Here is a 27,719-nt window from a genome sequence, read left to right on the forward strand (position 1 = left end):
TTAAAAAAAAAAAAAAAATCTTTTAATTTGTTATTTTACTCTTTTTTTTCAGGAATGTTGTGCTCACTGAAGTCAATACACTGATACAAGGAAAAACAAAACATTGTAAGAATATTGCATTGGTATCACAGTTCTTTTACATTATGTCTGTTGGAGTCTATTAATAGCATATTTGAAAATTGGAGAATTTCAAATTATGGTGCAGGATGTTTTTGAAAACGCCTCGTGGGGAAACTAGTGGGAGTAGTGAAAAACTACCACATTAGTTTTTTAGTGCTTTTATACCAAAAATTTTAACCTGAGGTAACTAACACAGAGGTGTTGTATTCATATTTCAGTAGTAAGTGCTTTGCTTGACTCTTCAAGATAAAAGGAAATGCACTTATTTTTTTTACTCCCAGCTTACTCAACTCACGAGAGGTTGCACTTATCATAGAGATTAGAGGCTGGGGCAAGGTTGTTTTTTATGGTTGTTGAATTCAGTAGATCTAGCAGACCTTTGGATCAGTGGAAAAAAGTTTTCACATTGAAAAATGTTGAATACAGGTCTAGATAGATCGTACACTCGTTGAGCAAAACATATATATATATATATATATATATATATGTATATTAATGTTAGAGGGCGGCATGTTTCGATCCGTAGTGAAAGGAATGCCCTCTAACTTTGAGTAATTCACCCACACGCGCCACATTTTGCAGTAGATGAGCAGGTTGTTAACAGTTCTTTCTCTCCTTGATTAAGCATACCACGTTAGTGTTTGGATCTGTAAGTGACCCTCTGGCCCTGTACTGGTCACCAACCTCCCCCCTCAACTCCCTCCCATCCCTCCAACTTCTTGTTACAATTTCCACAATGGTATGGAACAATATCTATTCTTAATGTCATAGATACAATGATGAGGTTGACCTAACCCCAACCACGCTATATCACTCTGTACTGGAACTATTAAAGATATTTGGGATATTAAAATTCCACATCTCCTTTGGTCATATATCATTTTCTGTTGTTCCAGAGTAGCTGTTATCATAATGGCAGAAACACTCCTACAATTCTGTGCAATCAGTGCGAAAAAGTGACAAAGTTTATCAACTTACATCACAACTCTAATAGAATCCTGAAACTAACAGGTTTGAAAGGGCAACTCCCATCATGAGTGACTTACTTAATTAGAAAATACCTTTAATATATAATCAATCACCTTTTTGTCACTATATCACCTTCAAAAAATATGTGAGGCAGAAATGGGTCTTGATATGACCGAAAGACTGTCAAATTTAGCAGGAAAGACCGCAATTTTCCACCAAAAATAGGGGGCGCGTTAATTCTCTTCACATGTGTGCAGGAAACTGAAGCTTGTAAGATGTACCGAAATTCCTGAGGCAGTACAAAAGGGGCATCGCCCCCTGCATTTGATTCTCAAGGTCAACAATCATCCTCTGTTCAAACAAGACGTGACTGTACCAAAGACAGAAGAAAACCTCAATCTGCAAAGACTGTAAAATTTTAAACTGACTGAATTTCATTATGAATGATCATCATCCCTCCCCCCCTCAAAAAAAAAAAAAAAAAAAAACATTTTCCTGCCAGTCTTCTTTTCCACTTTAAATACCAACCTGCTTTCTTTCGTTCAATTTTTGCTTTGGTCCCTGTGGTGTACGCAGAGTGATGTAAAGATCTTGTCATCTCGGGGCTCTTGGAGTCGTGTCTGGAAGGGAAAAGGTCATGGCCATCGTTTTCTTGATCCAGAGACTCAACGCTGGGAGTCAAGATGGTGACCTTTGGCGTCAGGTGGACTGTGTCGGTGGTTATGGTAGAGGTAGCCGAAGAGAGCGCTGTGGTGACGCTCTCAAGTAGCGCCCTCGCCTTGTCCTCCTGTTCCTGTGTCTGTGCATTTTGTTCATCTACAGCTGTAAGTGCAAAGAAATTAAAGACTCCTAAAATCGGTCCTTTGCAGAATTGAAAAATACCTCAAGCTACACCAAAAGTTCAGCATATCTATTGTTATTCCCAGTTGCTTTTAGGATGTGCAGCTCCCCCCCTCATACCCTTCCCTCTCTCCTCACCCCACTCTTCCTAGTGGTGTTTTGTGAGTGGGGGTAGTGGGGGTAGTTCTTACAAACATACCTTTCTCTGTTTGTTCTATGATTTGTCTGACTGCTTTCTTGAGACTATTCGCTCTGGACATCAGGGCGTCCCTTGGCTTGAAGACCCTGTGTGATACCGATGGGCCTGCCATCGTATCCACCCTATCATTCTCTGATTCACCCTCCCTACTGTCTGCGGCCTCCTTCGTCTCCTTTTCGCTCTCGTCGGTCTTCTCGCTCTTCTCTGTGTCGTGTTTCTCGGAGAGGTCAAAGGTCACCACCGGCACATTAGTCTCTACCGCAGGAGCTGTGACTGTCGCGTGGGATTCTTCTCTCAATGCTTTGAGAAGTAGGTCAAGTTTGTTGTTTAATATATCACACTGGAAATCAGACAAAATCAAAAGACAACGAAAAGTCAACAACAAAAAATCAGCCTCAATGACTATCAGAGGTTCGGGAGGGGGAGGGGAGGACTTTGTATAGCAGCAGCATCAGCTGTTCATCAAACTTTTATTAAACTCTAACAAACTTGGCTATTTTTGTTAGCCAGTTTGATGTTTCTTAAGCTAACAATTTATACTACTCTCTCATAATATTGTTTAGTGCTACTGTTACAAGGTCTATCATCTCTGATGAGAATGGGCTAGTAGGTTTCGCTTCCTTCTAAATTCTCCCGCATCAATGCAGGTAAACTCTCACATTGCCCTCATTTCCACACTTCCGATGATAATTGAGTGTTTGTGCCAGTTCTTGCTAACGATTCCACTTACTCTCTTTGCTTTCAATTCATGTGGTATACCTGCATCGATGCAGGTAAACTCTCACCTTGCCCTCATTTCCACACTTCCGATGATAATTGAGTGTTTGTACCACTTCTTGTTACTCCCTTTGCTTTCATTTTCACTTCATGTAAAACCCACATCATTGCAAATACACTCTATACCACTTCCTCAATTAACCATTTCTCAATTATTTTTTCACTTGATGCTCAACATTCTACTTATTTTCCTTGCAATTGCTTCTTGTAGTACCCAAGCCATTGCGGTAAATCCTTACCTTCCCATCGTCGGTTATTTCTGAGTCCTCTTACACTGATTAAACCAATGAAACTGATTTACACTACTGGCTACATGGTCTTATGTGCACAATAATACCCACATCATTGTAGCAAAACTCTCACCAATCAGTCAATGGGCCATTATATTTACTTAATTCACAAAAGGACCACATACTATACAGGAACGTTAACTAACGACGTTGGATTCTTAGCTTCCCCGATACTCACCTTTTCTTTCATAACTTGTGATTCTGTAGAGGAATGACTGCTGTCTTCATATGACCTTCCGACCTTGGCAACAAAGTCTCGCACAGTTTCACATAAAACTCTGAAAAAAATGCAAAAGTATTTCTGATGCTGTCCTTGACACAACTCAGACATTGATTTCATTTTAAACAGAGTTTGGGACATAGTGATTCCAAAACAAGGGAGACAGGTTAAACATATGAAAGACTAAACGACCAGACTTGAATATTCCAAACAGATACAAATATATATATTCTGAATTTTTTTTTTACAACTTGGCTATGGATATCTCTGCATGTGACAGACTAATCAAGGCGTATGCTAATAAATGAGATAAACTGTCATCTAGAAAGCAACTCACTCTGCAGAACTGATGACCTCCGAACTTTCACCGCACTGGAGAATTTTTGTGAGATGGTTTGCGACAGAGTTCTCATACTCTGTTATTTCTTGCACTTTTTCAAGTTCTTCCACTCTCTCTGGGTTACCCAGTTCTGTCAGGCTCGTTTCGGGATTATGTTGCGGGGAAGCCTCCGGAGATCCGACACTGTCTGCTGACAGGGTGGCTAGGGGTGTCTCCTGGGTCCACAAACTCCACCTGAAATACGAGGTAAAGGACAGGCATGCTTTAGGGCAACTAGATCTTCTTGACAGGGTAACTAATATGGCATCAATAACGAAACTCATGTATGCTTAATAGTTAATAATAATAATAAAAATAAATAATATTTGCTTTTTATATAGCGCTTTATATACCAGCTTTACAGACGTAATATTACCCCTGGTCAATGATAACCTGTCCCAGAGACAATCCCTCCAGTCGGCAGCAGTTATATACTGTGCCCAATCACAAGTTACCTCACAAGTTACCATTTAAACCCTGGGTGGAGAGAGGCAAGTGAGATAAAGCATTTTGCCCAAGGACACAACGTAATGAACTAGGCAGAAATCGAACCAGCAATCCTTGGATCACGAGTCCGACGCCTTAGCCAATTGGCCACCACGCTCTCTAATGATATAGTGTTACTTCCCATACCCACTCCACCTGGTGTAATGTTAACACAATAATTATGGCATGCTTAAAAATACTGTACTGTACTGGAGTTGTTGCTGTCACAGCTTGTTAAGGCTAGTTTCCCAGGGGGTTTAAACATGTGGTACAGGAAGAAACTTTCATCCTATTTCCACATCCCTGCTAGGAAATATCCTTAGGATATTTTTGAAGGATATTTACATAGGAAGTGTGTTCGTTTGTTCATGGAAATGTACTTTCTATAGGATGTATCCTTACCATTTAGCCTTCTTGTGATATTAAAGGTGATAGTTTAGAGTGGCTGTCATGAATAATTCATTATTTGTGTCTGGATCTTTATACATTAGTGTTGTATTAACAAGTGTAGTCAATTTAATGTATTACAGAATTTTGTGGTGTTTACCAAAACTGATGTAAAAGTCCTGCACTAGTAGTGGGGAGCCAACATCCTGATAGCATGTGTAAAAGCATGCCTGAAGCTTTATGAATGCATCTGTAAACAGCCGGAAATGAGTCGCAAGTGTCTTCCCTCAAAATATGTCCACATGACAAAATATGTCCATAGAAAGAATGTAAAATTCTTAAACAGAAATTTGCATTTGTCATTGAATTCAGGTTACACTGACATTTTAAGCCCAAAATTGCAGTTGTATTAAAGTTCAAAGACAAATTAACATCAAAATTATACAAGAGCATCAATGACGCAGTATCTCAATACTGGAAGTTCTAATTTCGATTCCTAGTTTCATATCTTTGCTCTGTCTCTACAATTATCAATATCAATATATATAATATTTTTGGTCATATAGTTTGACGTCAATGACAACAGTCATATAAGAAGAGGCGAACAACTCGACCATATTCTTGATGCCCGCCTTGAGAAAGCTAGGCCTATCGACCTACTGTACGTTACTGTAGACTGTAGTGGTGACTACCATCAAACTGTGTACACTTCCAAGTATCAAAACAACCCACGTTTTTCCATCTCAATAATTTTGACATGAATATTTCGTGGATTTTTGACTTGGAAAAAATAATGTACAAGTAGATTACAAGTTTTTAATTGAAAGTGATGGGTGGCCTCCTCCTCCCCTTATAGCCACCCCAGTTCCTCTCCATTTTAGTATTTTCTTTTAATTCTTTGAATATTTGATGTCAAACATCACAGGTTCAAAAGAAAGCTAAACATACTTCTTATAACCTTATAGTTATACATCTTATATCCTTATAAATAAAACATAACCTTATCCAATTTTTATAGTCTTATAAAAGTTGTGATGCTATGGCCGGCTCCTCTTTTATACATACTCCAGTGAAAATAAAATGTGATAGATTATAATTTTTGTTTTTAATTCTTTTTTTTTTGGGGGGGGGTTAAAGAAATATACCAAACAAGCTGTTAATTCATAATGATGCTTCATTCTAGAAATGCACAATATACACTCTATTCCAAATGAATAGTTGTTGTATTATCCCATTCACATTATGTTAAATTTATGGGGTCACAGTTAAAATATAAGTTGGAAACTTAAGTTAAAATTAAAACACACAGTAAGTCAATCAAACAAACTTACTGTACCCTGGCCCAAAACTGCCTGAACACCACCAGTACAAATTACAATGCTAATGTGGCTATTACTAAATGAAGGCCTAATGTAGGATGCACTAGGACTAGCCTAAACTTGTAAACACAACCATGTGTATACGTAATTATACAAAAATACCTGATGGGCAATCAAACAAACTTATCATGACTCTTGCTCTGAAAAACTACCTGAACACCAGTACAATCCTTAAATTGATATTACTAAAACCATGGAGCTATAAACAGACGAAGTCCTAATATAAATTAAATGCAGTACAGTGTGCAATACACTACCAGTACCAGCAGCATATCTCACAACAGTACAGAAAATTGGTCGCGAAGGTGGCCATTTTCGTATATCTAACATGTAGCTGCCATGAGTCATAGCCAATCTGCTACAAACCAGACTTGGAGGCGGGGCTTAATTATAAAAAACAAGGAAACAAACAAGTTTTGGAGCGTGTGTAAAAAAGCCTTGTTTCAACGGTTTTTCAGAGTGATTTGGCCAAATTTGGACATAAATCAGTGATAAAGTCATAGAAAGAGATACAATTCTGGAATAAAATATAGTAACTTTTGTTGGCCTATATGATATATGCTTGCTCTGGAAATTCCAGAGAAAAAGAACTTTGTATGAAGATGCTGAAAAATTTTTAAGAGAAGAGAGAGTCCCACTTACTGTTACAATATCTCTATACATGTAATGTATTGAGATAAAAATTAGAAGCAAAGAATTTGAAGAACATTATATATAACATTATATATCTTGCACAAACTAAGTCACACTGAAACAACCATAACTTGAGCTAAGATCAAAACATGCAGATGCATTTTTTGTTTTTACAAGCAATGTGGAGGACTTTTGTTTTTTTCCTACCTGAATATTTCTTTCAATGGGATATTGTAGTGGCAGGCAACGTAACATTCATGTTTTAAGGGAAAAATATTCCACCCTATTCAGTGAAAAATGCCATCTCTTAAACACCCCATCTCAACCCCATTAATCCTATCTCGAAATATGATTGATCGAATGTAACCTATTTTGATCGGCTGCACCCTCAATCCTTTCAGGGACTGGATACAGTGGGTGTTCTATGATGTCACCACTGCAGCTGTTCTTTAAAAAAAAAAATTGATACCTTTGGAATATCTGATTAGTGGCTGTCAATGTTCACTGTAGTCAGAATTTCATCAAACTGAAACTGTTTTGGTAGAAATTTGACTTTTCTGCTCTGTGAACAAAACATTTTCAGCTGAATTGCTGCAATTCTGTTGCTACCATTCTAAATGTTGCAAGAATGTGGTTTGGACCTAAATTTCCAGCATTTGTAAAGCGGTCAACTTCAGCGACTGGAAAATATCCCTTTAAACTGGAGAGCAATGTCCTTGCTGACAAGTAGTGAAAACATGCTGCTTCTTACCTCACATCCCTCTCTTTCTGAAATAGCAAAGATATTTATACGCATTGCAACAAAACTTTGAAATACAGCTAATCTGCCCTTTACGTTTTATATCTATTCAATTATGGCTGGCTAAGCATTTTCTACGAGAAAAAAAATCCCTTTTTCGAATCGATGCTGGCAAGGACAGATCTAACGCAGGCAGTCATCCCCGAGAGCCTCCGGACGTCATGGGCAGAGTCAGTCAATCAGCAGATATGCCAAAATAATATTCCGGGAAATGAGACAGAGGCCGGTTTTTACCTGTCTAACATTTTCGTGCTGGCTCTCTCCAGTTTCTCCAGAATGGCGGGTAAGATTGCATCGTCGTCGCAGGTCGTTCCCCATCCGAGGACTCGAGCAAGATCATTTCCTGTCCCCAATGGAAGGACCCCAATTTGACACTGAAAAATTGATTAGATGATTAAAAATAGATGCCAGCGATTCATTTGCATGACATTTCTTTATCAATATATTAAGAAGAGGGAGAAGAAACAGTAACTACGGGACCATATTCAAGTAAAAATTATCGCCGTAGATAAATTATCAAATGTATTTAAGCCAAGATTGACACATTACATGCAGTTAAACATGTTGGTTTGAGTCATCTCCAGGGTGTCAGTGGAAACGAGTCTAATTTACGACTGGTGACTCGTCACCTTGTTAACAGGCAGTCGGCTATTATTGATGTGTTTATTCATGTTTGTTTTGCCAAAGTTCAACAGAGAGAAAAACACATATCAATCAACACATATATAAATCTTTGATATGAATCTTCCTGGATTCACAAATTTTATGTTTTTTCCTTTTTTAATTTAAAACAAAGGTCTCTTCATTTTACAATACACCCTTTGGGGGAAATGGCGTACTTTTGTAAACATCAACAATGTAATTATTCATCCTACTATGGCACAAATCACTTAACCTCACTTTCAATTTTTACGACATTTACAATCATCGAGTGAGACCTGTACCTGTAACTTCGGTAGAATCACATATGATGGGCAGAGAGGGCAAAAAAATATGCAAAAACAGGGGCACAAGGCTATTGAGATGTGTTGCACACACAAGAGAGAGCTATAGAGAGAGAATAAACAGGAGAAGAAGGCTGAGGCCAGGGGAAAGGCAGTCAATAGAAAGCAAAATTGATGACATTGTCACAAAAAAAAACGATGGTTACTGAGACGTGTCAAATAATAACTACGAACCAGAACTGTTGCCACTAGTGATAATTCATATCCCATAGACAATGAAAGGATGTAATACATCAGGCAGGCAGGCAGGCAGGCAGGGAGTTATTTTTACGTCGCCTTAGCAACCACGACTGTGGGAGAAGCCCGCTAGGGATTATGGATCACACCTTTTACGTTGTGTGGCTTCCAATTCAAACATTTTAACTCAAAATTTGGAATCTTTTCAATTTAGAAAATTTAAAAAATAAAGAACAAAAATAGAAATATACAGAACAGACTGATAGCCAGTTAGATAAGCACAGTATTCATTCTTTGTATGAGGGTTGTAATTTTTGTTGTTCTTGTTACGAAGTATCTCAGTTGTTTTAGATTGAATATGCACTAGTATGCATGATATACAACTTGTACACATGCACAGTGGTGATGATATTTTTTTTGTCTCACACCATGCAATTTCATCAAAATCACCCCACTGCTGTCACCAGTTGCAAAATGGATTAAGTAAAGAATATAAGATGGTATAAATTTAGAAAAAAAACACACATCAGATTGTGAGTGTACAAAACTTTTTGGATCTAACAAGCTTAAAAGCGAGTACACCCCTGAACATTAATGAAGAGAAAAAGGAAAACAAATTTACCCATAATCACAACTTAAAGGAGGAATATCTGACACGATGATGTTACAGTAACTATCATAATTACCTGTTTATGAAGGTCCATCTTGTCGATATGAGATAACACCCAGCCGATACTGCCGTCACCACCACAGACTAGAATGCGGAATGTTGTGAAGTTTTGGAATAGCCGCAGCCTACGAGGACGATAATAAAGATGTGTGACAATTGGGAATTACATTAGTAGTAGAAACTCAGAAAGATTATCATGAAGAGATATTCAAGTAAAAAAGTCCCAACATTTTAAGCTTTTGCTTTAAGCTACCTTCATTTATGTCTCAGTGTTCTTTTAACAAAATTGATGAAGTTGTCTAGAAAATATATATGAAGTAATAAGTATAATGGATATCAGTAAATTGATTGAATTAATAAATTAGATGAAATTATTTGAATGAACTTCAACCATGCTGTGGTACAAAGACCGGTGAAACTGAAGTCGATACAAATATTTCAGGTAGTTTTAATTATTAGCATATATGATGACCATATCAGAGCAAACTGTCTGACAATGCCTTTTCATCAGTTAGAATAAATTTTGACTATTAGCCAAGATTGCCATCGTCATGGCGATTAAGAGTTAATCGTATCAACATTTTTATCAAAGTTAATTCAAGATGTTACTTTCAATTGTGCCTGTTGCTCAAACCGTTAATCCTTTATGTGATCAATCACAAAATCTGATAGAGATTAGTGAGTGGCTATTAGTGTCTACTGTAGCAGCTTACCCCATGTATGGGCCACCATTCATCAAATCAAACACTTATCTGATAAATCACAATATCTGATAGAGATTAGTGAGTGGCTATTAGTGTCTACTGTAGCAGCTTACCCCATGTATGGGCCACCATTCATCAAATCAAACACGATAAATCACAATATCTGATAGAGATTAGTGAGTGGCTATTAGTGTCTACTGTAGCAGCTTACCCCATGTATGGGCCACCATTCATCAAATCAAACACGATAAATCACAATATCTGATAGAGATTAGTGAGTGGCTATTAGTGTCTACTGTAGCAGCTTACCCCATGTATGGGCCACCATTCATCAAATCAAACACTTATCTGATAAATCACAATATCTGATAGAGATTAGTGAGTGGCTATTAGTGTCTACTGTAGCAGCTTACCCCATGTATGGGCCACCATTCATCAAATCAAACACTTATCTGATAAATCACAATATCTGATAGAGATTAGTGAGTGGCTATTAGTGTCTACTGTAGCAGCTTACCCCATGTATGGGCCACCATTCATCAAATCAAACACTTGCACCGGGTTCAGCAGTTGTCTAAAGCGACGTAGAAACTTGACACCTTGGTTGTCCCCACTCTTAGAGTTGACAAAGACCAACAAGGGGCTACCGCAGCCGTTCTTGGACGCCTGCCAATATCCGTCGGAGTCCATCGAATTGAGGGCCGGAGGTGGGATCAGAGAAAGACGACAGTCTCCAAGGGAGCATTTGGCTGGGAAAGAACCTTTGCACCCGATGTGTATCTGAAGAAATGAGTAAAGATGACAGTTTTGTAGTGGGAACTCTGGGACAGAGAGCATTGAATGTTTCTAGAGGGTATAAATGACACTTTAAGTCATACGGGTTATTGATGGTAAATCAAACACGAGGCAAGGTTGTACGGTAGCTTCATCAGTGGTCCAAAATATACGTGTCCGGGACGTTGAAACACTGAACAACAATGTGGAGTGTATCAATAGCTTGAAAAGTGTGTTTGGGAGTAGCAGGGGCCGATACCCTCCTGCCCTTGACTTTTAAAAATTGGAGAAACATCTGCCCATAATTCCCTCTCCCATTCCCATGCCATGTGGATCGATGGTCTGATATAAAATGATTTCTTCTAGGACTATCCTGACCACTTGCAGGAGCTCACTCAGGCTAGTCACCGCCATCTCCTCCCCTCCCACCTCAACCCACCTGTCACTGATGGACACTAACCACCCTTGAAATTGTTTGAGATACAGCTGATGCAGTGAAGGCACCAACTCAAGCATTAGTTTCAGAGTGTTTCATATTATTTTTATAGTTATCAAGTAAAACGATTTGAAAAACTACCTGAATCACAAGCACACAGTCTGAGGTCTAAGATTTTTTACTTGAATGCAAACCGTTTCAGACATTTAACGTCAATGATCAACCTAGCTATCCTTATGTAGTTTCGTGTTTGAAGTATATTATGAAGGACCAATGAAAAAAGTATGAAAATAACATTCATGAATCTGTATTTGAAATCAAGCAAAGTTTCTTGTTTGAAGGATATTTTTTGAAGGACCAGCGACAAAAGTATGTAAAACAACATTAATGAATCTTTGTCTGAGATTACACAAAGCTACTAGTAATAAAATCTGTAATACTTTGACATTTGTCTACGATTTTCATTGTAAAGGTTTTCGCACCATCTGATCAATAATCAAATACCGTTGATGGTGGATCTCCAAATGAGGATAATTGTTTCCAATAATAAGCTTCCAAGGACCAAGAATCTCATAGCTCAAAGATAGATCGATGCTAAACCTTCCAGAGATACCTTAAGGTTTAATGTTTAACCTTTTTTGATATATACTGGTTAGCCATAGTTTTTCAAGTCCTAAGACACCTCCATAAAAATGCCAAGACTACATTTCTTCGAAACAGTTTGACGTCAAACAGGCTTTAAAGGACGACTAGTGAAATTAAACAATAAATAAATAAATAAATATTACTAGTAATCATCATGAATCATGTTATTTTGTCATTGTTACATCTCTGTTGACCTTGTGTTGCTTATTGTGTGCAGGTTATGTGAAGATGTAAGCTTCCGGAATTGTCTTGTCATTCAAATGTAATGAAACAAATACTAGTTCTCACATACAGTAGTCTATCTTAGCCGAACTAATATAATCTTGGTAACTCCCATGGCATGGGTACATTTTCAAAGGGTATGCATGGTAAGTAGCCCTAGAATTCACAATTTCAACCATTTGCTAGTGCTCACAAAAATCTACTGCCTAACATCACATTCGTACTGCTAGTTCCCTGAAATTAGCAGCCCAAATATATTTACCGATAGCCTGTTAATAAGCAGTAAAGAACATCAGGTTTATGTAAGGTACAGAGAACTCCCACTCATCATACATGTGTTATATTGTTTATCGGCATAAAGATGCAAGGGCCTTTTTTTCTTGCCTGCAGCCAAACAGCAAAATCCACAGGCATTAAGCCGGTAAATAGCTTGTATTTTGAGGCCTGCAGGGTATAAGCTCAACATGAAGCTTATAAAAGCAGGGATATACAAAACATAATTTTTCACAGGAGAAAATCAAAAGATGATTTAATATTCAAACACTTCTGCAAAATCATCTCCTAATTAGATTTTACCTGGTATAGGATTTAATACCAATACCAGCACAATTGTTCTTGCTTGTGCCTATCGTAAAGAATGAAGAAATCTTTATCAACTTGTTTCTCTATATTCATATTTGTGTTGGGAGATACACAGTAGAACAGTGACATTTTGTTACACTCATGATTTTCAGATGGAACTCCACCTTTTCGTAATTTAACAAGACAAGAATAGCAAATTTACACACTGAAACAACACCATTATATTGAAGATATTTTTCATGAATAACTGTCACACTGACCAATGAATGAGTTTCAAACAAAAAAACTATCAAAATGGGTCAAATAGTTATTAACGCATAGCAAAATAACCAATTGTAACAGTTTAATAAAATAAAAAAATTATTACAAGACTTCATCAGGTAATAATTATAAAAAAATGTAAGCATCAAATGCTTAAATACTCTACCGTGGTACGTTTCACTGTATTGCTTGGAAACATTGCTTTTGTATTTCTTGCACATGCAGCCCCACCAGTCAATAAGCCCATATTATCAGTAAGACCAAGGGTATACATATTCTGTAAAAGAGTTGCGGTTTCGGTTTCTGTTTAGAAAAAAAACTAGTAGACATGGTTGAGGTATTACACGACAGTTGTGTCTCTATAATAATACAACCAGCCCCCCCCCAAAAAAAAAAAATCAATTTTGTTTGCTTGCGTGACAGAGAAATATTATGCTCTAAAATGCAACCAGCACATTTCTTCAAGTACTACAACAGTAAATAGAAACTGAATACTTAACCCACAGAAATTCATGCCATATCACTTGGAAGGAATTAATTTGTCATCAGCTAAACTTGTTTACATACTTTCTGCATAAACATTCTTCCGACTGTAGTATTTTGTGAAGTTCAACTGGTGAGGCCTTCACCTTTCTCAACAATTAATTCCCAAAATTTCTTCTTCCCCCCTTCCCCCCCCCCCCCTCTTTTCCTTGATGGCAATTTTTATATTTGTTTTAATTATGGGTCATGTTACTTTATAATTTTACTTCAATCATTCTTCATGTGTGTACCTCACAACATGTTTTCATTTTACTTTATTTTTAACTTGTTTTCATATCAGATGACACATCCATAGCATTTGATTAGAAACGTTTCCTCCGCTTTATGAAATGAAAACAATTAACAGGTTTCGGCCTCCAACCTCCTCCTTGCCTTGTAAAACTTTCTTATCATTAAGAGCTCTTCCAAGTGTCCAAAGGGTGTGATATACATCATCATAATCTCAGCTAATAATAAGGAAAAAGTCAAATTCCAATTCCGCTTACTGGTGAGGCCATATAAATGGAATAACCATTAGCAAGAATTGTAAATACACCTTTACCCGAGAGCTCTCTCTCCTACAGAGTCATTTAAGGTGCATTAAATATCACACCTATTGTGTAATTACAGTAACTTCTCTTAATAACGCACTTTAGCCGAGCTTGTCGGCTAAAGTGCCTTTAACAAGACTTATTAAAGTAGCACTGTGCCACTAGTTTTGTTTTTCATTCTATTGAGCAGCCTTTTAGATCATAGTTAAATGGAAGTCGAAAGAATGGATGATAGCTAACCGAGCTGTTACCACGGCAACGCTCCCTGTGTGCCCAGAGAGACAAAATATTGAGTAATTATTACGTCCTTTGATCTCAAATTCAAGAGAAGACCGATATCCTCTGGCAAACTTAACAAAGAGTATTCAATCAAAATTTGGTCTAAAGACCTCTCATCAAATTATTTAAAGTTACATATATATATTCCATTTGAAGGAGACAAAATGATAAGTAAAGAATCAATGAGTCTCCAGGATTGGATTTTCTTCACTGATGAGCTATATATATATATGAAGACCTACACAGATCTCTGAAGCTATAGGTAGTTTGTTCCCTGGGTTTTTTTTCTGTTTCTTTGTGTTTTTATTATTGTTGTGTTTTATTTTCGAAGTACAGAAGTGCTACTAGTATAAATTAACAATAAGAGAAGGAAGAATTGCGAAACTAGGCATAAATCCATATTTAAAATTCTGAGTTAATGTTAGAAAAGTACTGTTTCTTGCAAGGGTGGAAAACAGTTATTTCCAGTTGTGGTGCTCATCATCTCTGAAATATGCAGAGAGAGAGAGAAAAAAGAAAATTCTACTATAACAGCGAAGACTCTACACTGGTCAGTTTCGTATTCACTACGAATGTGGCAAAGGATCACTTTACCTCCTCCACACTCCCGAGGTTCATTCACGAATATATTAATTGAAAGATAAAGAAGAGTATAACATTCAGAAATGAACATGCAGTCATATCTTAAAACAAAAGGGAGCTGTATCACACGCACCGACACAAATGTGTCTACCTTGATATACATACATCGACAACGACACGATGAACTTCAAAAGTCTGCGAAAAAGGAGCTTGATTGCATAATCAGATCACACGCACTGGCCATCTGAAAGTAACTCGTAACTCGGATGCTTCCTCATGCACAGACAAATTCTTACACTTGCTGTAGTAAGCGTGGGGTAGGCATTGCCTCTAGCTGACTTTTACAGGGTGAACCAAAGCTTATTTGTCTTAAGGAATTGCACTGGTATCATACGTTGTGATTGCATGTGAAAATACCTTACAGTAGTTGGTTTACATAATATCAAGGTTCATAGCTGGTATTTCCATTCTTTTTTTCTTTAATTTTATATTTTGATGGTTTCACTGTTCTCTTGCTTTTAACATAGCACAGGTTCATTAGTGTAGCAGCTTTCATTAAAATATCTGCACCCTTAATATTCAGCTGACAGGCTAATAGCATCCTGTTTGTGAGAAATATAGAAGATTAGGCATCCTTTCTGAATATGTTTACCAGCCAAGGGGTTGCATGCATATTGCATGGGTTGCTAAACTTCAACATTTACGCAAGGAATTGAAATCAGCCAAAAATTTCAAAATTCCAACTTAAGACCTAAAACCTCTGTCTTAGTATACAGCTTTAAGTGAATTAGTAATTAACAAAAGTAAAACATAATAAAGCATAATTATATTGTCTCCTGCAGAAGATGCAAGTTAATTGCATAACACATCCTTTCAATCACAGGGATTCAAATTATGTGACTTTGAGCAATGTCATTCAAAGTTCAACTGCCTGCTACGTTACCACAGCTAATAAGATGTCTACAGTCCTTCATTTTGCATAATAAGATCTGATTTGGAGAAATTTCTTTCAAAAGGTTGCTAGCTTTAAAGAACGGTGATCAAACCTGCAGCACAGGAACAGAGAGCCCGCATTCAACATTGTCTACTGTACTGTACATTGTCGTATTTCCTGTACCTGGAATAATATAGCATGTTGATACAAGATTTCAAAACAGGCTTTACGTGCACACACACACACACACATTGTACTATCAAAGCAAACTAGTTGATGGATATGAGTAAGACTAAGCCAGCCCTTTTACACACACTATCATAGCAGAAAAGCTGATGGATGTTGCTGATGGATATGAGTAAGACTAAGCCAGCCCTTTTACACACACTATCATAGCAAACTAGTTGATGGAAATGAGTAAGACTATCATAGCAGAAAAGCTGATGGATGTTGCTTGTTGCGTTTGACAGATCTTTCTTTTACGTTTATGTCCACTTTTAATAGTAGGCCTACAAAAAATGTAAGAAAATACGACATGTGAATAGGTACAGCAGTCTCGACCCCCCACCCACCCACCCACCCACCCCCTCCAACCAGTGGGAAACAAAAAAGCATGAAAATCGGAACAAGAATACGTTGGTTGGCGTTTGTAATATTTCCTTCCCACGTTAGGGATAATTTGCTTACTCTTGACATGGCCAGTATTGGTTGTGTACCAGTTTTTGTTAGTCATTTAATGTTTTCTTTATTTATGGCTGGTCATGTGGAAAATTTCAAGATATCTCCAAATAGTTGTGGAGTATAGTGCCCTCCTCTCAACCATCCTTGTCAGTCGATATTCCAAAATTTTAGATCGTCGGAATAGCTTAGTGCCAAATGTTGACATCTGTTGTTTCCTTCCCACTTTAGTGACATTTTTATTTCACTCTTAACAACACAAAGTGTTCGATTATGCATCAGTTGTTGGCCTAGTATTTAATTGATTGTTTTCTATAACTACAAACTGGTTTTCAGGAAAAAGTCCAAACTGTTTCCAAACGTTGTGAAAATAAAGTCCTCACCCCCCCCCACCCATCCCATACATCTTTTAATTTATATAGCATGAATTTAGAAAGAAGCCTCTCTTGGCATTTTAAAGTTAACATTTTAATACAGACGGTCTTTAAAATCATCTTTCCCCTGGAAGCTATTACACCTAATTGAAAATGATGCTCATCGTCAAATTAAAAGACATATATGTCTGCATAATGCTGACCTGATACTGTATAGATTATTAGGCTGTAAAACATCTGTGCGTGAGACACCGTCATGAACTTCCTTGTCCGAGATGAAGTATCGATTCTACTGACAATACATTGCCTTGAAAAACGACCACATTTGGGGTTTTTTTCCCCATGAATTCACAGCGTGAAACTGTATTTCATATGCGGTTTGAAGAATATTGCCGAATCACAAGGTCAAAATTGCTTACGTCTGTATCGACCGGTCTGGTGTGCATAAAATGTTCTTTCCTGCCTTTTAAAACACTTTTCACTAAGTTTGAAGGGGAAAAAAGAGCAAACACATGACAGTGTACGTCAAAATAATGTATCCACTGAGGATTCCCCAAACTGAAGAGTTTGTGACAACTTATATCATATATTAAAAGAGATGCAGGTGTCAACTTTTGGTTTAGTTGACACTGCAGATATATGTGAAGACTCAGTTCAACCTCCCCCCCCCAACCTTCCTCTCTTCCTCCCCCCCTCAACTCATCATCATTGAAAAGAAAATAGTGTACCTAATACCCTTAGTACCAAGAGTACATGGTCATTTTGTCTAACTGAGTAGACTCTTTGAAGACAAATGGAAATTTGTCCTTTGGTGATATGCGTTGCTTGCGGGATGAGTTACTTACCATGGCTCTACACCATAGGCAGCGTAGGTCCTGGAGTCTCAGCACACTACCACAGGTCTTATCACAGACAGCACACTTTGCACTGACTGGGACGTTCCCCTCCATCCACTGGTGAGGCATCGATATCTGTAAATAATCAATTGAAAGTTTTTGTCACATTTAGAAATCAAAATTTAAGCTAATAAGTCTCATGTTTATACATTTTTTGGGAACTCGGTTTCACTCCGCTTGCTAGATTTATCAATACATGATATTGGTGATAAATTGATCGGGGGCAATTTACTATTGTCTGCTCTGTGAATGGACACCGACATTATAATCTATTTCTCTTCTAAAACTTCAAATAACCTTAATGTCAGATCTCTTTTTTTGTACTTGACCTAATTAGCAGGTTATGGGACAATACAGAGGACCCCATAAGTACCCTTATATCTTGTAACCGATCTTGTACAAAAAAGACAAGCCCACCAGCATAACAGGTTAATTTTATGAACTCGATTTACCGATCGTCTCAATCTTGAAGCTGTATTGTCAAAGATATTCCTAACATATCAGCTCCCAAATCAATCACTTTTCAAAATCATTTAAAGGGCTCAGCAGAAATACTGAATGTAATAATGCTGAGTGACTCCATGCTATACAGAGGTCTGCTTACAGTCCAACAGCTAACATGCTAACTATGGCATCATTTGTGGTAATTTGACTACATTGATTACCCCCCCCAAAAAAATCAATTGTTAGCAGATTTTTCACTGAAGAGCTTACGAAAAATCAGCTGTGAAGAAAACATTATGATCGATGGTGCAAAACTTGGGATGCTCGGGAGATGCTGTGATCAACAGGAACCTTTATGATGATAATATTTCAATGATTAAAAGCTGAATTGATTGATCAATAAACTCATCGAGTAGACTCGAGAAACTCACAGTGCCATCCTCTTCTTCGATGATATCTTTCCCTATGGATGCCAATGTGGTCCACTTACAGTTGTTTTGTGCTCTCACAGCACATCTCTTGTGGGCTTTGCATTTACACACTGATAGAAAAGAAATAGACGAAACGTGAAACGCTACATCGATACAAATAAATACATGACGGTATCCAAGACGGATGGCAGAAGGATAAGATGAAAGACAAGATTATCCTCTCCACTTATACACAATGAAAAAACAAAAAATGTATCTCAATATCATAATAAAACATATCTGGCCATGGAAGCTGGTTCGAGATGAAACTTATCATTCCGTTGATGAATTTAATCATTTAGCAGCACCAGAGTAGGTTTTGTTACGAGTGAGACACAAAGATATAATTCCCATCATGTCGAATATACGTTACGTCCCTCGAAACTAAACCAGTCACGTTTCACCGGGAAGTCACGTTCGTGTGAAATCGATTCTTTGCCAGCTTTGTGGATCTGGAGGCCTACACTTGTCAAATCAAACTCGGTGGTATTTACTTTGAGAATGTACACAGAGATACAATTATGGGTTACTTTAACACTGGATAAGCTCAGTCACCTCGTAGCTAGCTTAGGAGAAATTCTGACTCAAATTTTGGACGTGACCATGAACGACAGATAACAAAAGCACAAAACAAAAATTCAAAAGTCTGGAAGAAGTGGAAAGTGTTTGCTGGTAAATAAAGTTTATTACAGACACAGTGATAACCAACACGAAAACCATCAAAAACGTCCCGAAAAACCCCTCCCTATGCAATAAAGTATACTTATTTGGACTGTGCACGATTGGTAGACTACTTCAGTATCCAATGGATGGAAAAACTGAGATACTAGGTCACAATTTTGTGCGAATTAGATTGAAGAAAAACCCAGACGAAAAACGCACCTTGCTGGCACTTTCGACGGTAGAATGAGAAGGAAGGGCATTGACCAGAGGGGCTGGTCAAAGACGGCGCACTGTGTTAAAAGGTTACCAGTTCATTCTAGGCACGGTAAACCGGCACAGTGCTAAGGTTGTGGGGAGACAGGTAAGTGAGGAGCGAATTAAATCAACCGTGCACGCTGTACAAATTTGGCAAATGTACTATGGCAACTTGAAATGACACACTACTAACAAAATGTCACCAAAACATGGCACATAAATTTATACTACACATTTATTTAATCAAAATGGCATACATCTCCATAGATACCCACAAACATGGTGTGGAAGTTTATGTTTTAACAAAACAAGAAAAGAGAACAGCAAACTTGCCCCCAAAATGTTCAAAATTCAACAAACAATTGCAAGTTCTCTCAAAGCTATGCGGAGGCGTTCTCGAAGATTATTCTGCCCGCTAACATTCCTCAGTGTCTGGATATTTTTAACTTGGAAGTTAAGAATCCCCCAAAAATTGATACTTTCTTTCATTTTCAATTCAGTTCAAATTTATTTTCTCACAGGATGTGTGGTAAATACTACACTACATTGCATGCCCATATACAATATAGACATTAGCGACAACAGAAGACAGTATCCTTTATCGATAATATTTAAGCGCTGTTCAGCATGACAAAACTTACTTTTTTACGTACGAGAATTCCTACAAAGATGTGTTTGAATTTTTTTAATTTAAAGTTCCAGAAAGCTTGACCATCGTTTGGCTATCCAGACTACTTGTGGCCGATAAAACAATATGGACCACTATGATGTCTGAAGTTCAGGTTTACATTTCCGTAACTTACCTTCACATGAAAGACCATGGGATGTGACACCAGAGAGAGCTTCTCGGCACACATTGCAGTAGGTAGGCCGGGCGTGGGAGCAAGCATACCAATTGTGCATTCCAGAAAGCATATCACGCATGTGTTCCCCGGGCTAGAAATTAAAAAGAAAGAGGACAAAACGTAAAAAAAGTTTAAATGTGAGATCTGACAAGTTGCCGTACACCTTGACATCGTCTTAAGAAGGTTTGATGTCACCGAGACTCTGCTAGCAGCAAGAAGTGCTGATACCGTGGGAAATTGTGGTCTGTTAGACGTACTGGAGTGATAATGCGTGAAACAGAATAAGTCTGGAGGGTTTCAAATCTAATATCGAATGAAAAACTCAATAAATAGATGTCTGCACAACATTCTATCCTTGAGAAGAGAATATGTTTATGTATATATATATATATTTATATATAGATATAAAAGTAAGTAATTTCAATTCCATGCTAAAGTGATCTCAAGGAAAAAAGGAAAAACAAGAAACATCACAGAAATGTTATTTTAATCTAGACTGGGTCGGTTCTATTTCCAACAATATCACATTCTGCAGATCTAATACAAAATACTTATTTATGATAACGCAGATAATAATGCTTAAAGAAGGTAAATATTTTGGAACATCCTTATTTTATTAAAAAAATGAACAATTTATATGTCCAACGGTGTTGTTCCAATTCCAGCCCAAACTTACAGATCCAAATGCAGAAGGATTGACTGAGCAATAGAATCCCCTACATTTGTAATTTTTATATTTTCTTTATTTATTTAATTATTTTCTTTATTATTATTATTTTTTTTTAAACTCACTTGATTATTATAATTAGGGGTAAATTATGACTCAAGCAAAATGTTTTTTTTTCTTACTTTTTTGATTTTTTTTTGATTAACTGAGATATTTTATCAATATTTATTAATAATATTCAAATATTAATTAATAATATTCATATATTATCTGGAAATAAATGTAAATTGGAACTTACTTTCAAAGTTGATAAAAGCTCAAAACTTCTTTTGAATTTAAATGTTTAAATTCCACCAGTATTTGCTACATATATGATTAACACACTGTGCTCCCCCATCTCTAGGTGTGTAAGTCTTACTGGAAGAGAATTGCATTCCTTCACGATAAACTACCAAACGTAAGATTAAATTAAAATATAAAATGAATTTTCCAGACGCAGATAGAGAAATGTGAGCATATTGAATCCGGGTAAAACAGACTCGAGTGCCCTATTTGCGTGCTCCATTTCAGTCAGTCAGTCAGGACAGAAGTCTTCATATTCAATATGGATATTAAAAAAAATATACTCATTCTCCTAATATAACATTTCCAGAGAATCGAACCAATAAAAATAGCAAGGAAAGACGGTTGAGCAGTCATCAGTGATATAAAAACATAATTCAACTGCTGCGAATGATATATGTACAAATTAAAGAAGTTAGCAACTCCAAACTTCCAAACCATCATTATTGGTCAAAGTGAAAGAGATGTCATTGGTAGATGTACTATGACTCCCCCCATCCCCCTTTTCCTCACCTTACCCTCTACAGCCAGGAGAAGAAAACTCAACCATCATCATTGTTCAATGCAACAAAGAATATATGTCGTTGATGGACGCTGATTGTCCAATCCATCCCCCTTCTCATCCCACCCAACCATTATCATTGTTCAATGCAACAGAGATATGTTATTGATGGACACCGATTGTCCAATCCCCCACCCCCCCCCTTCCTCCCTTCTCATCTCACCATCCACAACAAGGAGAAGCAAACCCAACCATAATTACTACAGCTGAGAAGACTATGATGGAGATTTGCAACATAGAAGACTAAAGACTTGAACAAGTCTATAAACATTACATCATCATAGCATATACAGTATGCTTGTTTGTTTTTTCTTCTAATTACATATTTTGGATTTTCATTCTGTCAATTGAGTTTGAAAATACCAAATAACCCATTATGAAATAATCACTGTTTCTGTTCTGTTGTTTCCTTTTTTCCTGTTTATTTCACTTTATCCAAAGACTCGGTGTAAATCGGAGATCAACTTCAGCGAATGTTATAATATTCAAAATGACATCATGTACGGTCATCAGAACATTAACAAGACTTTATTTTACTAAATGATTCAAGTTAAATTAGTATTTGATTGAGTTAAATTTAAAGCAAGGATTATCAGCTGTTACTGATAGGGTGCTCATTAAATAGGTTTGGTGCTCATTAAATAGGTTAAAGAGATACGAAGCGTCTGCACATGAAAATAGGTCATACAGTAGTAACCCTATGTATGAGGCTTAAAAATAGAGGTGGCACAGTGTTATAGGGTTAACAGTTCACTCTAGGCACGGTAGAACGAGAGTGTTAAGGTTGTGGGGAGACAGGTAAGCGAGGAGCGAAGTAAATATCTGAAATTATAGTGCTACAAATTACAGCTTAAACTGGTACTTACAGTACTGTATTTATCACAAAAGGGGGAAAAGTAAATCTTGTCAGTATGACCTAAATTCATCTCTGGGTAACCATAACGATGTCTCCGAACCCAAATTGAAATTCTTGCTAAACCATGCAGTTGTGTTTGCAAGCTGATGATGTCTCACTGTTGCCACATACGAACAGAAAGTATTTTTCATCCACCTACAGTAAGTGTAACAAAATACATAACAACTATAATTTAAACTCTATACAAGGCCTCTTTCATATCAAATAAAAGCCTGACCTATAATTTGCATACATAGAAAAATCTGGAGATAAGTTGTCAAATATTGGACATCATCAAAGGATTAATAGGCTTAATACCAGAATTTTTTGACAGACGTACTGCATCATTTTGGGGACAATTTAATAGAGAACACCATGTTGTCTATGGAAGCAGCAATGCATTACAGGGTATTAAAATACTTGCAAGTTAAATTTAACACGGTTCAACGTCATTTTAAGATACAATTTACGAATGTACAGTAGCAGTGGAATGTAGTGTACTTGGGAGACACCATTCAAGTAGACCATATACACCATTCTGGGAGATGTACACAATTCAAGTACAGTAGACAGTGGATGTACAGTAGCATGCATCATAGTGTACTAGGGTTAAGTTGAACACCATTCTGCGATCAAGACACCATTCTAGAAAACAGTTTATGGATGTAGCAATTCCCTTGTAAGAGTTCTTTCGTTACATTATATTAATACCATTCTGGGAGACATCATTGAACAGCTGTGTACATTGTAAAGATAAAGCAATTATCATTTTATTAATTATCAATTATCTGTTATCAGATGAACCCAAACCATTTTCAAATAGACTACAGGAGTATGTTCCTTTAATATCAGAGAATCACAAATCAGAGAGGGAATTACACTCATGCTGTGATCGCCAGGGTCTCACATAGGCTATGTTTTGATTTGATTTCCTTCCTTGGGATGGTCGATATGAGATCCTGAAACTACCATGAAAATAACAACTCAAGCTCTCTCTAGTTCAAACTGAGGAGAAAATTATGCCTGATATGATGACAAACTTTGATAAAAGAGTAATAAAGGTATGTGAGGTGCATAATTCTAGCAATATTTCACCCTGGATATGACCCCCTCCTACTTCTAAATCTACATAATGTAGTTATCATTGTAACAGTGCATATGTATGTCTGGCATACTGTACGTAGGTAGCTTTACAGTATCTTTGATACACAAATTCTGCAGCCTGCAGTCATGAGCTGAAAATGATACACTTTTGCACGTTAAAGTTCTTTGAATACGATCAAACCAAGAAATTAAATTACTGAGCAAATTAGCAAACTAAAATAAATATAAATTGAGACTCAATGAAAATCAAATCAAAACATGTTTGTTAATAGAATATTTTATAAACAGCTTGAGGAAAAGAAACGAAACAGTCAGACGAGAAAAAGAAAAGAAAAGAAAAGAAAAGAAAAAGAAAAGAAAAAGAAAAGAAAAGAAAAAGAAAAAAAACATGTCACAACTTGACGATACATTTCAAAAAAATACATGAACACTGCGAGCCAGCTTACATTAACAAAACCTAACCTACATTAACTTTTACATACAAACAGAGCTTCAATTGTTCTAACTTTTGACAGAGATAATTATGACAGGAACAACTGCACCAAAATACCCCCACCCCCCCTCACCCCCTAAAAAAAAATTGAAAGCCTTTTCCCATAGTTGAAAAAAACTTTAAAATATAGATGTGTTTTGTAAAACCTAACAAGTTGTATATATATATATCTAGAAATGTACGTGCATTATTATGTCCACGATGTACTTTCAGTAAATTAACTATTGTAATATCTATAACTTCATTCGTAAACTGATGAGGAGTTGAACCTTCCAAGGATCGACCATCAAATTCCTATTGATCATTGATCAGCCAAATTTATTATATCTCTTCACGTCTGCATGTTAAAATAACTACGAATATATGCATTTGTGAACACACTTTAACAATTACTTCTAAAAATGAATAAAACTCAAAACTACTTTTATTATGGTCATCGAAAAAGGCTATTTTACCTGTTTTCAGATCCGTCAGAATAGAAAACCATTGGAAGTCTGTCCACTTAATAAAAAAAAAACCAACGCAAGTTTAACTGTAGTAGAAAAACCTTAACATCAGATTCACTATGTATCATCTACACTAGAACAGCCGTTTGCAGGAATGGCCTTCCCAAGGAAAACTTACAGCATGTCTTAATACCATACTCAAAGACACTCAGCTATTAACTTTAAAAGCTGAGTGACTTTCATTCAGTCAATAAAGAATCAAAGGAAACTGTAAACTGATATGGCGTCAACACTATAAAAGTGTGAACAATTAGCCAAACTATTCAAGCTTAAGATATGAAACCAATTGAATAACAGGTGTTGCCATGGAAACGGAATACATGCTAAGTAAACTGTGTGACTTAAGTCACTAGCTTATATAATAATACACAAAACAGGTCCGTATAGAATTTGAAGCAAATTGTTATATACAATTTACCACGTCACTGATCAAGAACCAAACATGACGAAATCGTACTAACGTTCGATTTTCTCAATGATCATTTTTTTTTTTTTATCAAAGCAAGGTCTCTCTGTGTTCATCTGTTGTGCATTTGTCTGTACCATGCAATATCTGCAAATCAAAATACCGGAACAATTAGTGAAAGAGTTCATTAATTAATAGAGAGCAATAACCACATATCACTGCTACAACAGAGGCACTTGATATACTACGTTGGTTAGGTTCATTTTCTTCTGCTATCAGTTGATCGACCCATTTCAATTGAAAAAAAAAAAATAATATCCACCTGTAGAATGAATTATAGAGGCCTGAATGTGCGTCAATGTTACTAGTCTTATATTTCAGTGTTTCACACGTTCCAGCGAAATTCAAAAACACATTTGGAAGACAACTGTTTGGTTCTGATCGTCAAAATCATGATACCCAAAATTTGACCAAAATACAACTGGGTATTACGATACTTAAACGTGACAGCAATCGACTATTGTTAAAGCATCAAGTTGAAGAGGATAGTCCATGCAGAGGAAACTTTACATTTGGCGGATATAATTGGCCCGGAACATAACTCAAAACTAAGGGACACATTTTATTTTTTGCAAAAGTGAACTTGAAGTAAACAAGCAAAAACAATATCAAAATATTTTGGAAACTTTCTGCAAATCTGCTATTCCATAATGAAAGTTGGAAAGTAATGAATTGTATTGTTATGTAAGATTTTTCAAGAACGCCAACGTTTTTCCACAACGATGGTAAAAGCTGCTTAGAACTATTGATTTTGGCTATAAAACTTTGTGCACTTTATCCCCAAAACTGAGTTTATATCCTGGACAATATAAGAATTCTATTGACATCAGACAGAACACTTATATTTGAATAGTTGAAATAAGGACATCTTAGGGAAAATCCCCTTCATAAGTTAAACAAATAGTAGCATAATAGAGCTATAATAATACAATGGAGTCCAAATTATGAACTCAGCTCTTTTGAGATTTATTGCCAAACAACTAATAAATAAAATAAAAATTGGTATAGTCAAAAGTACTGACTTTCTTTTTTTATAATAAAGCAACTTTTTGATTTTTTTGTTTTTTAACATTTGAGTATTGCTTAAATTAAGATTGCAAATAAGTAAACTATATAAGACCTCCTTGTAGATTATTTTTCAATCAAATGAATATACTTGAGTGGGTGAGCAATTAATTTTGATTCCATCCGCAACATTTTGTCAGCTAGACACTTTTGCATGGTAGTATACAAACCAAATATGAAGAAAATTTCTGCTTTTTTTTATTTTTGCTTTGACACTATACTTGAAATGAAACTTGACTTAACAAACTAAATGAGATAATTTCCCGAACGATTTTACCATAGACTATAGCTTTGAAATTATTTATCAATTTCAACTAAAAAAGCTTCTTTTTAAGTAAATTTTTATATTAAGTTTAGTTAACTTGGAAAACCAATTAGCTTGATCCGTAACATGCATAAATATATGGAATTTTATTATATTTTTATCAAACGTATCGTTCATTATACTAGCTAAGGTAACTTTCATTGTACAAATGTAATTATAAGCACTTGTAATTCTCAATTCTGTCACCCGGTAAGAATAAATTCTCGTGTAATTATTTACACAATACTGAATAAATATATGCAGTTTTATTTAATAAAAACACAAACAATTAATTTTCATTTCAAGTAATAAAGAAAAAGTTGTAATAATGGAAATTTTCCAATTCAGTTGGCTTTTTGGCATTTGTTATTATAATATTAATAAGTAATAGTTAGAAAAAGTGTCTGTTAACTACTAAGTAAATCTCAAGTTGTACCATACACCATTCTTGAACCATCCATGAAACGTTGAGATGATTGCAAAACTAACGTCTACAGTTAGCCAAGTACCACAGTACGATATCAGCTGTATGGCCTATTCTGTAGCCTAATAAAGCCCTATTTAGATACTGTATGCATGAACCAAGGCTAATGCTATTGTACCTGTTGGGCGGTATCAGCTGTATGGCCTATACTGTAGCCTAATATAGCCCTCTTTAGATACTTTATGCATTAACCAAGGCTAATGCCACTAAACCTGTTGGGACCGTCTCTTAATTGTGAATTTTTGGACAAAATGCAAAACTCTGTCGAGAACCAACGTACCGACCGCAATTTGAGTGAATCATGTTTGAAACTGAAATGCAGTTATGAACGGCAGGTACACAAAGACATTTTTAACTTTTTAACTTTATGGTCTAAACGGCAGCA

General features: G+C 36.4%; 1 protein-coding gene across 7 annotated transcripts in view; it reads right to left on the bottom strand.

The window, feature by feature from the left end:
* The window catches only part of LOC139975192 (diacylglycerol kinase delta-like), a 129,813-nt gene that overhangs the window by 27,440 nt on the left and 74,654 nt on the right, over nucleotides 1–27,719 (bottom strand). For 6 of the 7 annotated variants that reach the window (XM_071982879.1, XM_071982878.1, XM_071982880.1 and 3 more), the window contains 10 exons: nucleotides 20,405–20,537; nucleotides 18,645–18,754; nucleotides 17,719–17,844; nucleotides 10,551–10,813; nucleotides 9,346–9,454; nucleotides 7,713–7,852; nucleotides 3,753–3,989; nucleotides 3,374–3,473; nucleotides 2,129–2,468; nucleotides 1,618–1,911 (listed from right to left, as the gene is read on the bottom strand). In XM_071982879.1, coding sequence (XP_071838980.1) covers nucleotides 1,618–1,911; nucleotides 2,129–2,468; nucleotides 3,374–3,473; nucleotides 3,753–3,989; nucleotides 7,713–7,852; nucleotides 9,346–9,454; nucleotides 10,551–10,813; nucleotides 17,719–17,844; nucleotides 18,645–18,754; nucleotides 20,405–20,537 — 1,852 coding nt within the window. Of the gene's footprint in view, nucleotides 1–1,617; nucleotides 1,912–2,128; nucleotides 2,469–3,373; nucleotides 3,474–3,752; nucleotides 3,990–7,712; nucleotides 7,853–9,345; nucleotides 9,455–10,550; nucleotides 10,814–17,718; nucleotides 17,845–18,644; nucleotides 18,755–20,404; nucleotides 20,538–24,964; nucleotides 25,173–27,719 lie in introns of those variants that run through there. The other variant, XM_071982885.1, reaches the window with a different exon arrangement.

This window comes from Apostichopus japonicus, chromosome 10 (genome assembly GCF_037975245.1).
Source record: "Apostichopus japonicus isolate 1M-3 chromosome 10, ASM3797524v1, whole genome shotgun sequence".
Lineage (NCBI taxonomy): Eukaryota > Metazoa > Echinodermata > Holothuroidea > Aspidochirotida > Stichopodidae > Apostichopus > Apostichopus japonicus.